At 59.2% G+C, this 12,513-nt stretch overlaps 1 protein-coding gene across 1 annotated transcript in view; it reads right to left on the minus strand.

The window, feature by feature from the left end:
- Positions 1-731: 731 nt before the first annotated feature.
- The window catches only part of NTSR1 (neurotensin receptor 1), a gene marked incomplete at its 5' end in the record, with an annotated part of 46,778 nt that continues 34,996 nt past the window's right edge, over positions 732-12,513 (minus strand). Inside the window, 3 exons of the mRNA XM_082429793.1 lie at positions 732-1,037; positions 2,144-2,234; positions 5,056-5,257. Coding sequence (XP_082285919.1) covers positions 788-1,037; positions 2,144-2,234; positions 5,056-5,257 — 543 coding nt within the window. The 3' untranslated portion in view covers positions 732-787. The remainder of the gene's footprint in view (positions 1,038-2,143; positions 2,235-5,055; positions 5,258-12,513) is intronic.

Consider the following 12,513-nt stretch of genomic DNA (forward strand, 5'->3'; position numbering starts at 1 on the left):
CGTCCACCCTGAAGCGGCTCGGAGCTGGGCTGCAGGAGCTCAGCTGGACAGCGGGAGTGAGAGCGTGTGAGGACGTCCCTATCCTGGGACCCTGCTGACCTGGCCTCGTGTCCGCAGAGCCAGGATGGAGAACTGCGAGGCTGAGCTGCCCTGTGGTGTCCCTGCAGAGCTTTGCCACCTTGGCCTGGGGAGGACGGGGGGGGGGGTGCCAGGGCTGAGGGATGCCAGGCTGATCCCTTCATTGACCTCTTGTGACATCAAAGTTTCCTGGGATTCGCCCTTGGAAAGGTGGTGGGTCGGATGCCTGCTGCACAAGGGGCTGACCCGGTCCTGAGCTGCCCGGAGGCCCTCTCGGCGGTGCCAGGACAGCGGTGGTCCTGCCAGCTGGGCTCCTCCCAGCGCCAGCTCTCGGGGTCACCACCCTCCGGCCCCAACCTACTCCCTTCATGTCTTTCTCCCTCAACATCCATTAGTCCGAGAACAAAAAAGACCACCTCTCACCCAACACTAATTTCTCCTCATTAAAGGCCCTTTTTGGATCTGGGAGAGGATCAGTCTCTCTTTCTGGCTTTCAAAGAGGAGGGGGGCGGTGGGGAGGGTGAGAGAGGAGAAGCCGAAAAGAAATGGAGCCTCTGGGTGTGGGTGCTGGGTCCTGGGCCTCGGATGCCACGGAGCGGGCCCAGGGCCGACCCCCGTCCAGCTCCCAGGCGCTGGGTGCACAGGGGTGGAGGCCGAGTGGCAGCCCCTCCGTGACCCCTCCCGGCCCCCCGCCTGGCCCCGCCCGGGCCTAGTACAGCGTCTCCCGGGTGACATTGCTGGAGAAGGTGTGGCTGCCGGACACGCTGCTCGCCTTCCTCGAGAAGGCCGGCCTCCTCCTCCGGCGCCCCCACAGGGGACAGAGGCAGGCCAGCGTGGCCAGGAAGGTCTGGCGGAAGTTGGCGGAGACGAGGTTGTACAGGACGGGGTTGACGGTGGAGCTGACGTAGAAGAGGGCGTTGGTCAGCATGTAGAAGTAGTGGTAGAAGTCATACAGGAACCTGGGGTGGGAGAGGATGCTCAGGCTGGCGGGCCAGACACAGGCCGCACGGGGCAGCCCGTGGCTGACGTGGGGGCCTGGGACGGTCATTACAGACTACTTGGACATCTTTTGAAGTGGGGATATTTCATAATAAATTCCAGGGCTCTGGTTTCTCTTGAGAGGTTGGAAGTTCTGAGCACACTCCCGCCTGGCACCGGTCAGCTGAACTGCCGAGCTGAGCTGCGGCCGCCCTCCCGAGGCCAGCTGTGCAGACACCCTTGGCCGCAGTCTCCACCTCTCCCTGCAGCCCAGCTGGCCTGCCCTTCCTTGTGCAGAATCCCAGCCCCACCCAGGGCCGCAGGATGTGGCCGGGGTCTGGCCTCAACGGAACAGCCAGGCCAGGAGCCCCCTCCGCACCTCCCAGACAGCTGTGCACCTCACCTCGACTTGCTTGCCTCCATGCACGGGGATCTCACTCCCTCATCCGGCAGCTCATTCACCGCCAGGCAGCCCTGAGTTTCAGAAACCCTTTACTTTGGGTGGTGTTCCATGCCCTGTACCTTCTCCTCATCCTTTCTAGATTTGCCCTCCCTAGTGGCTCCCCGTCACTTGGAAGAGCCCACGACTCTGGGACCTGGCAGCCCTGCTATGCAGAGGAGCTCACGCAGCAGGGCTGAGGCTACCGTCGCGGGGAGGCCAGCTGGCCAGGCCGGCGTCCATACGTCGCAGTGCGGGTGTGATGCTCTCGGAGTCCCAGGGGTCCTCCTGGCAACTCCTCCAGGCTGGGGGTGGTCTGGGGGCCCCGACGGTCGCCATCGCTCCTCCCACAGCCGGCAGCGCCAGCCCTTCCTGTCGCTCTCCAGACGCCCCCAAAACTGTCTTGTACTGACTATCTTAGGACTTGCTTTCCTTTTATGAAGCGGCTTCCAGGGTGTCTGTCCCTCTATGGCCTCTGCCTTCCCTGCCCTATCACAGCCACACCTGAGGGCCTTTTGGGGGATGCTGACCCCCCCCGCCCGCCCTGAGCTGCCCCTCTCAGTGCCCCCAACCCCTACATCCAACTGTTTTGGGGAGCATGCCCCCAGCCCAAGCCTCACCCTCTCGGCCCCAGCCTCCCGTACTCACGGGGTCCACTGCTCGTCCGAAATGTAGCAGAACATGAGGCGTCGCACATGGTAGGGCAACCAGCAGACCACGAAGGCGATGACCACGGCACCTGAGACATGGAGGGATACGGGCCTCAGGGGGGTGGAGGGAGATGTCCCGTGTTCGTGGACTGAAACAGCTAATAGTGTTAAGATGACAGTGCTGCCCAAAGTAATCTAGAGATTCAGTGGAATTTCTGTGGAAATCCTGATGACATTTTTTGCAGAAATAGAAGAATTCATTGGGAATCTCAAGGGATGCTGGACAGCCAAGACAATCTCGAGAAAGAAGACCAAAGCTGGAGGACTCACCCTTCCTGACTTCAAAACCTACCACAAAGCTACAGTCATCCAAACAGAGTGGTATCGGCATGAGGACAGATGTATAGACCCATGGACTAGAACAGAGGACCCAGAAATAAGCCCTCCCATACATGGTCAAATGACTTTCTACAGGGCACCAAGATCAAAGGGAAAAGGGCTGTTTTTTCAACAAATGTTCTGGGAAAACTGGATCCCCACATGCAAAAGAATGAAGTTGTCCCCTTACCTCACAACATCTGCAAAAATTAACTCAAAATGGATCAAAGATCTAAACATAAAAGCTAAGGTATAAAATTCTTAGAAGAAAATATAGGACAAAAATTTCACAACATTGAATTTGAAAAGACAACAAAGGAAAAAATAAATAATTTGGACTATATAAAAATAAATAACTGTGTATTAAAGGTCACAACTGACAGAGTGAAAAGGCAACCTACAGAATGGGAGAACATATTTGCATCACACATCTGTTAAGGAATTAATATCCTGGGTATACAGAAAACTCAACAACAAAAATCAAACAACCCAATACAAAAGGATGCAGAGGACTTGAATAGACATTTCTCTGAAGAAGAGATGCAAATGGCCAATAAGTACATGAAAAGATGCTTAACATCACTGATCACTAGGGAAATGCAAATCAAAACTGCAATAGGATACCACCTCATACCCAATAGGATAGCTACCATAAAAGAAAAACACAGAAAAGAGTAATTTGGGGGAGGATATGGAGAAACTGGAACATTTGTACACTGTTGGTGGGAATGTAAAATGCTGCAGCCACTTTAGAAAACAGTTTGGCTGTTTAAAAATATTTTTTAATTCAATAAATTAAAATTCTACTCCTGGGTATATGCCCCCAAATAATTGGAAGCAGGAGCTCAAACAGATACCAGTAGCTCATAGCAGCACTACTATTCAGAGTAGCTGAAATCAATGGATGACAGATAAACAAAATGTGGTCCATCCATACAACAGAATATTATTCAGCCCTAGAAAGGAAGGACATTCTGACACAGGCTACAACATAGATGAACCTTGAAGACATTACACCATATGAATAAACCAATCACAAAAAACCCCAATACTGTATGATTCCACCTAAAGGAGGTCCCTGGAGGAGTCAAATTCACAGAGACAGAAAGTAGAAGGTGGTTGCCAGGGGCTGGGGGAGGGGGTGGGGACTTGGTGTTTAATGGGAAGAGTTTCAGTTTTACAAGGTGGGGGGGTTGGTGGTGATAGCCCCACAGCAACATGGGCATCTACACTGCTGCTCAACTGTGCACTTAGAAATGGTCAAGATGGTAAATTTTATGCTCTGTATATTCTACCACAACGAAAAAGAAAGCACCCAACCACTTGGGAAAACTTAGGGCCAAATGTGCTGTCCCATTGCAGAGAGAAGGGTGGTCCCCGAGATGTGCGTCATCTTCTTGGCGACATGGGGGGATCCGTGGGAGGTCCTGGGTTTGGGGTCCCCGTTCCAGGGCTGCTGCCCTGACCCCATGGGCCCAGGAGACCCACCCTGGGGGGGCTTGTGGAGACCCTGGGCCGGGGAGGTCCCAACGAAGGTGCTGCCTGCTGGCAGCAGGGGTTGGTGGCACCGGGCTGTTCCAGAAAGCCTGCCCGCACACAGCAGAAGCAGATGCTGCGGCCCTGCCCACTGGACACTGCCTGTCCGTCACTTGACCCGCGTCTGTGGGGAGCCGAGCGGGCCCAAGTGCAGAGCACATCCGAGTCACTCTCCCGTCAATCACATGATGTGGATGGATGCAGACATGATACTATTTTGGAAATACTGGAGTAATAAATGATCCAAATGAATTTTACCTGTTTCTTTTGACTGTTTAAAAAAGTGGTTACTGGACCATTTAACACCCCATGTGGGGCCTGCATCACGTTCCTTTTGGACAGAGCTGCGGGGACCTTTTCCTTCCAAGACCAGTGGCTGCAGAAGGTGAGGGGCAGGCAGCCCGGGGCATGGGGGGAGATGGAGGGTGGATGCTGGGGTGGTGGGAAGCACAGGGTAGGTGCTCTGGGGGACCGGGGGGGGCCGGGGCTGCCTCAGGAGAGCAGGGAGGGGGCAGGTTGTTTTGAGGACCCCTCCTCATGATGCACCTGCAGGCCCAGGCCAGGCCCGGGGACACACAGGGGGAGGACGGACCCTCACAGCCCACAGAAACGTAGGGTCCACCCGACACGATCCTCAGGCCTTCAGGATCCCCTGCCAGAATGCATGCGGAGGGACGGCACCTCCGGCCTCTCCCGCTGGCACCCGACCGCCCGGCACGCACGGGGACCCCAACTCCGCGGCCCTGGCTTTGTGAGCAAACTGTCCGACTCAGAGCCGGTGCCAGGAGGCTTGCTGAATCAGTGGATGGATGGATGGATGAGTGAGGGAGCGAAGAGAAGCCCCGACCCCGGGGGGAGCCGGCACTCCCAGCCTCGGCCCGGACGCGCTCCGTCCCCCGGGTCTCTAAACCTTGTTTGTGGTACCGAGCTCGCTGCTTTGCTGGCCCCTGGTGGCCACCCGCCGCCCGCCCCTCGCAGGGCCCAGCGGTTACGTACGTAAGACCCGGACGCCGTGGCGCAGGGCCTGGACCCGGCCGGGCTCGATGGACATGCTGAACGAGCTATGCTGGTCCCCAACTGTGCACACCTGGCCCTGCTCGGCCGCCTGGCGGACCATCACGGTCAGCTTGTTGGCAATGACGGTGTTCAGGACGGAGATGACCACCATGGGGAACACGAAAGACATGAAGGTGTTGATCTGCGAGAGATGGAGAGGGGCGGCCTGTGAGACCGGGGCACGGGACGCGCCCTGGTGCCCACCCCGCCCACTGGCCCAGGTTTAGGGGTTGGAGCGTGGGCGGTGCTCGGTCTGTCCATTCCCAGACTGACTCTCCGCCCGCTCCCACACCCCTGGCTCCGGGGAGGTTTGCAGACTCTCCGTCAGCTTGGGGAGCCCCCAGGCTGTACAGTGTGGAGTAAAACCCTGGGGCGTCCCGGCTGCGGTGAGGGGCCGGGGCTCTGCGTTCCCAGGTCTGGACAAGGAAGCGGTCCCTCCTGACTCCTCTCCAGGATGGCTCACCCAGCGTCCCTCGTCCTGCACCCGGGCAGTTCACGTTAGGACACGAAGGGAAGACCCGCCCCCCGCCCCACTGCCTCTCAGCGCGTTGAAAAGAGCTTCTCGTTGGCACCTCCACCTTCCACGTTTCTCTGCCTCTGGGGAAACCGAGCCTCCGGGTGCCGAGGGGCTTGCCAATGTCACCAGCTCAGAAGTGGCTGGACCTGGACTTGAGCTGGAGCCCGGCTGCTCGGCGACACCAGGCTGAGACCCGCCTTCACGGGCACCTGCTCAGCCCGAGCAGCTGTGGCCTCCCTGAGCTGCCACTGCCGTTCCTGACAGGGACGCAAACCTGCCAGTGGACGCGTGTGGCCCTGACCAGCGATGGGGAACAGGCCTCCCACCGAGCTGGTCCTGAATCCGGCATCACCTCCCAGGGCCCCGGAGTAACAGCCTCTGGAGTAAAAACGCGTTTGGCGCTGTCTTTTGAGCACGCGGGTCCTGACGTCATGTTCCGACACCCGAGCCTCTAAGTGTGAACTCGCGAGCCCTGGTGAGGGGGCGGTGCCTCTTCTCCATCCCCGCCACCCAACCGCCGCGGCCCCCAATGCTCACATGGACTTCAGAGTCCAAGAGCAAACGGCTACACCTGGAGAGACACCTGCACTGGCCCCACCTGGTTCCCGGGGTCTGCACGGGGGTGCCCCGGGCTCCGGGCTGCCCCCTCCGTCTCCTCACTCGGGTTTGCCCACAGCCCTGAGAGCAGAGCCGAGGGTCCCGCGTGGAGGCCTCCTCGATGGTAGACAAGGACGGTCTCAGCAGGGGGAGGACCGTCCAGCTCTGTCCTGCGAATGCGGCCGCGGCCGGCAGGAAGCCAAGAGGTGCTGGAGGCTCTAGAAGGTCGACGGGTTCGCCTCCTGGGCCTCCTGGATGCCAGGCGTCTGTCCCGAGCAGGGCAGCTCACACGGCCCTCTCTTCGGGGCATTGGCCGACGCCTCCGCAGGTCCTGCCCGCCGCACGGTGCTCCGGGTCCCGCTTGGGAGGACTCTAGGCATCCAGGAGATGGTGGCTGAGGTCACCTCTGGCTCCTTCTGGAAAAGACTCCCCTAAACTAGAGGACAAACACGTCGGACAGGGGCCGCGTGGGCCCTCGGCAGGCGGCCTTTCCACACTTGCCAGCCCTGCGCCCGGCACTAGTCAGCCGCTGGGTGCCTGGGAGTGGCCTCCCCCGGGCACCCTTCTCTCCTGCGTCCACTGAGCTCAAGTGGGGGTCTGGAGGCCCTCCCGCAGGACGATGAGGGGCTGGTGCGGCCGAGGGGCAGCTCTGGGCCGGGGGCTGGGCTGGGGTGCACGGGGATGCTGGGCCTGGGCCCAGGAGACAAACCAATTCCCGTGAGTCACCACAGCCGGGCATAATTTAAACACAACAAATGTATTCAACACAGATTTTAAATGTCAAAACATTTGAAATACCATACTTCGATGAGCACAGACAGCAAAAGCAGCCACCTCTGGGGGCCGCGAGCGGTGGGCCAGGGCCCAGGCCCCCAGCGGATCCCCCAGCTGGGAGAAGTCCAGGCCCTGATCCTGAGGTTCTGGAGTGGGGAGAGGGGCCCCGGCACTGCAGGCGCCCCCAAGAGAGGCCTGGGGCCGAGGCTCGAGGCTCGGGCCGGCGTGGGCTTCCGGAGGGGTGTGTCTTCTCTCGGCCTCCCCGCCCCTCCAGCCTGGAGACTGAGACCGAACCCGGACTGTGGGGTACCAGGGCAACGCCTGGCTCCCGGCGTCTGCCTTCTCTTGCCGAGGCTCACAGCACGGATGGGAGCTCAGCCTGTACCCCTTTCCTGCACTGCACCCCCAACTTCTGGGAACAGGGGAGCAGCCCACCCCCGGCAACAAGCAAAGAGAAGGGAGTCTGCTAAGCCCTGTGCAGGACGCCCAGGAACCACTGCAAGTGTAGCCACAGGAAGGACAGGGGGGAAGGAGGGGCAAGCAGGGCCCTTCCAGACAGAGGCACGCGGACGCGGAGGGATGCGGCTCGTCTATGCATTTGTCCCAGTAAAATGTCAGACCACTTGGGGATAGACAGCTTGACTCTAAAATTCAAATGGAAAAAAAGATAATCTAAGAGTAGCCAGGAAAGTTCTGGAAAGGAAGGTGACAGGTCAGTAGGGGACTGGAGGCCTCATCCACTATGGGAGGGTGCTAAAAAGACATTGTATGAGAATAGTTTGGCGCGAATAAATCAGGGGAGCAGGAGAGAGGCCAGGGGCAGTTCCCGATGAGGCAAACGTGGCATGTGGTAAAGGCAGCGCCTGAACCAGTGGGAGGAGGTGGGTGACGGGCTGCAGAGCTGGGGGCTGGACGCTCAGGGCCTGCTGCTTCCACTGCCCCTTCCCAGGACCTCCGTCCGCTCCCCTGGAAACACCCACCCCGCTCCATTCCTGGCCAGTGGGCACATTCCAAAAGGCCCGGGTGAGTCCTCACTGGACACACACAGGCCACATGTTCACCTCTCCACCAATCACGTTTGTCCTATGAGAACCAGCCCCAGGCCTGCTGTTCAGAAGAGAGACCCCACCTTTGCGGGGGGCCTGCTGAGCAGAAAACTGCTTTTGCGGCCATTGGTTCTGTTCTCCCACCTTGTGTGGGAGACCTGCCTAAGAATGGGCCCTCACAGGTGAAAGAAGAGCACCGTGGAGGGCCTCGTCTCTGCTCTCCAGCATTTGTAATTTTGTGAGGGACAGGGAGTGAAATGGTTAAGCAACAAGAAGAAAGTGGAACAGGACACAGGTCTGTCTGGGAGGAAGGGCTGCCCCCGGCCTGCTGCAAACAGATGCGGGGCGCCAATGGGAGGCACATAGCCTGGCCCGCAGTCAGGGCGTCCTCACGCCTCTCCCTCCTCCTTCAAGGCTGTCGTCGCGTCTACCCTTCCTCTGAGGGGCAACAGCTTGTCTTGTACCGGCTTGTTTCTCTCTGACTGATCCCACTGTGTTTAGGCAAAGAGACAGCCCCTGGACTACTGAGCTTCACGGCTCAACACCAGCCTGCGGTGAGTGGGGAGGTGCAAAATACCGCTCAGGGGCTTCCCTGGTGGCGCAGTGGTTAAGAATCCGCCTGCCAATGCAGGGGACACAGGTTCGAGCCCTGGTCCGGGAAGATCCCACATGCCGCAGAGCAACTAAGCCCGTGCGCCACAAGTACTGAGCCTGCGCTCTAGAGCCCATGAGCCACAACTACTGAGCCCGTGAGCCACAACTACTGAGCCCACATGCCACAACTACTGAAGCCTGCGCGCCTAGAGCCCGTGCTCCGCAACAAGAGAAGCCACCGCACTGAGAAGCCCGCGCATCTCAACGAAGAGTAGACCCCCCACTCGCCACAACTAGAGAAAAGCCCACGTGCAGCAACAAAGACCCAACGCAGCCAAAAATAAATAAATAAATAAATAAAAATATTGCTCAGGGTGTTTGCAAAACTCAGCAGCTTGTACAACAGCTTCTGAGGGGAGAGGCGGAGAGAAGGGGCTCCCTGTCAAACCGTCCAATGTAGATGGCCTCGCTGGCCTGGCAGGGGCCGCCCCCAGCAGATGACCAGTCCAGCCAGGGCCAGGCTTTAGGGACCACCTCCTCCTAACCTCCTCATCCAGCACATGCTGAGAGCCCCCTCCCTCTCGGCCACCACCAAGGGCAGAACAATGATGCAAGTCACTCCAGAGTCCCCGTTTGTCACTGTCACTCAGCGCAGCCCTGCTCGAAAAGCAAAACCCCAGAACAAGTCCAACGCCCACCCACTCGGGCTGCTTGATAAGTCATGGCGCATCCACACCACGGGGTGCCGTCGACGCTGAGAATGACCGACAGGGACGGCCAAGGTCACGGTTTAGTGCAAAGAGCAAGCAGAGAGCAGCTGGTGCCTCCGTAACGAAAGGAGCTGCCTCTACGCCCAGGATGGCTCCCGGGAGAGAAGCCTAACGGAGGCTGACCCAGGCCGACTCAGGGAACGGGCAGGGAGCTGGGGGGCTCCGGGCACGCCCTCTTGACCTTAAGGCACCTGAGTGGAATGAACGTGTGTCCTGTGACAGGTGCCCGGGCCCCTGCTCCCACAGTGACACGAGAACCACACACCCCACCGTGCCGCCCTGGGACGGGGGTGTTGGAGGTGGGGGGGACCAGATCTCAGGGCATCCACCCTCGCTTCATAGGCGGGACACCAGGGCCGGGAGGGCAGAAACTGTCCTTCGAGGTGACACAGCCCAGAATCTCCCGGGCTGACATTGTCCGAGTAACTCTGCCCTCCAGCATCCCTCATCTCATGAGCACCCAGACCCTCCGGACGCCGCTGGGATCCCACCCAGGAGGGCACACGCGGCCCACGGCAGACAGGCGTCTGGGAAAGAAGACAGACCAGCGTCGAGGGCCCGCTGCTCCGTGGGTCAGAGCACTGACCGCAGGCCTGAGTGTCTGAGGAGAAGCCCAGCGTGTGCCTGCAGGGGAGGGACCCCGAACCTCCCCAAGAACTGCCTGCATTGCTGAGGCACCAAGTGAGTCATCTTAGGGCCAGAAAGGCCACCTCGGGGAGGGGAGGGGGCTCCACGGACTGTGTGCCGCTCCGGGCTTAGCTTGGCCCCTCCGGCCACCAGTCCCAGCTCCTCACAATGCAGTTCCACCCAGCATTAGGTGGCTCTAGTACCAGATTTTGGCTCAGTATAAAGGACTTCCACTTTCTGGTTGATACACACTCTTTAGCTAACTCTTTTTTTTTTTCTTTTAATAAATTTTTAAAATTTATTTATTTTTGGCTGCATTGGGTCTTTGTTGCTGAGCATGGGCTTTCTCTAGTTGCGGTGTGCAGGCTTCTCATTGCAGTGGCTTCTCTTGTTGAGGAGCACGGGCTCTAGGTGCGCGGGCTTCAGTAGTTGTGGCACACGGGCTCAGTAGTTGTGGCTCACGGGCTTAGCTGCTCCGCGGCATGTGGGATCTTCCCGGACCAGGGCTCGAACCCGTGTCCCCTGCATTGGCAGGCAGATTCTTAACCACTGTGCCACCAGGGAAGCCCCCCTTTAGCTAACTCTTAACAGAGTGCTTTCCACGAGCCAGACGCATGTTCAGTGACTTGCATGTGTCACCTTGTGGAATATGCACATAGAAGCTATTGGTGCTCTCACTTTATAGAAGAAAAAGCCCAGACATAGTCTGACCCACAGCCCAGTGCTTGCTTCCGTGCCCTGGGGCCTGTGACACGCAGAGAGCAGACGAAGGGAGAACCCCCTGGTCGGGGGCAAGTGTCGGGGGACCTCACTTCGGTGGATGCATGCCCCACCCCCAGCTTCCCAGAGGGGACACTTTGGGTAACTGCAAAAATTTGAGAACAACTTCTAGTCCAAAGGCCACGGCTCCGCGGTGATCTCTCAGGACTGAACTTCTGTCCATTACTCTCTCCTTCCTTTGATCTCCCTTCTGTTCCACGCTGGTCCCCGTGCTCCTCTTCAGGTTTGGAGTTTCTGGGAGAGGACTGACCAGAGTCACCAGCGACTTCGAGTGGAGAGAATGCTCGCGCCCCAGGGCGCCTTAGGGTTCAGGACCATGGACAGCGCCCATCGCTGTGGAGGGGCTGCCCCGGTGGGCAGGAGCGCCCGGCTGGGAGGAACTGTGGTTGGGAAGCCTGGGTGGGGAGGGACTGGGGAGTGGGAGCCCCGAGCCAGCTGGGGGCGGGGATCAACTGGGACACCCCACCGTGTCCCCAGACCCTTCCCGTCCGCTGATGAAGGGCAGGCGAGCAGCCTGTAACCTCTGCAAGAGGCCCCCACCAAGTCCCCGCTGCCCGCACAGCCAGCAGCCCTGTACGTGGGAGTCTTTACCCTCCTGGAGTGCTGGAGCCACAGAGGACCCCTCCGCCCTGCAGCCGCATCCTGCCTGGCCCCGGCTGTGCTGCAGCGCTGGCACCAGCCGGGCTGCCGGGAGACCCTCAATCGGATTAGGGAAATGGCCTTCCCACTACGCCTGTCCCTCCACCTGTACCAGGGTCGCCGTCCTCGAGGAGAGACAGGATGGCATCCTGCCCTCAGCAGCACACAGGGCAGGTGCTGGGGGCCTGGCCTTGGCTGTGCGTTGGTGGGGGGCTCGTTAATCACCCTGGGTGTGGAAGCTGGGGTGGTGAGTCATGTTCCGGTCATGCCATCCCATCTCAAAACTGCATCGAGACCATCCGTAGACTGAAGCCCTGTTTGCCGTGTTTTCAGATATCTGTTGGCTAAAAAGCCCATGAGAACATTCAAATCAGTGGGACATCTGCTAATTAGCAACCAACGGGGCTGTAAAAATCCTTGACAAGGACAGGCGCAGGGCAGGGGGTGGAAGTCTAACCCCGGGCCCGGTCCCCGCCTCTGTGTCTCATGGAATGTGGGCAGGGAGGCACCTTAGCGGTCACCTGGTCACCTACCATGAAACCACGGCCCACAGCAGGTGCGCCCCAGCTGTCACCCCCACCGGCACCTCACACCACGACGATGACCATCTTCTTGCTTGTGACAAGTTCTGTCTTGCAGGGTGGCTCCCGGTCCAAACATGAGCCCCCACGGTCAGTTGCCAAGCTTTCTGTGTGTGCCTTTCTCCCGTGTAGGGCCACCTTGATTCAGGAGTAAAAGTGGTGCCGGTCCCACACAGAGTGTTCTGCACGCACCCTTGAAGGAAGTCAAGCCATCGAAGAACGTTCTCTGCTCCATGCCAGGAAATCTTGGGGCCCTGGTCTTAATCAAGAGCCCCTGGGGGCTGGTGGACGTTGGGAGTGGATTTCTGGGGAACTTTGCAAATCCCCCAGCCGTGCCTGGGAGTGAGTCCAGCAGGACCGGGCACTGCCGTGCTGTTGGGACCGGGTCCAAGCTGGTGTCAGGTGCATTTCAGAAAGCGCTTAGGAAGGAGTGGTGCTGCAGACGCAGCTCGAAGCCTGGGCTCAGCCCGGGG

Source organism: Balaenoptera physalus, assembly GCF_965194825.1.
Source record: "Balaenoptera physalus genome assembly, chromosome: 16".
Lineage (NCBI taxonomy): Eukaryota > Metazoa > Chordata > Mammalia > Artiodactyla > Balaenopteridae > Balaenoptera > Balaenoptera physalus.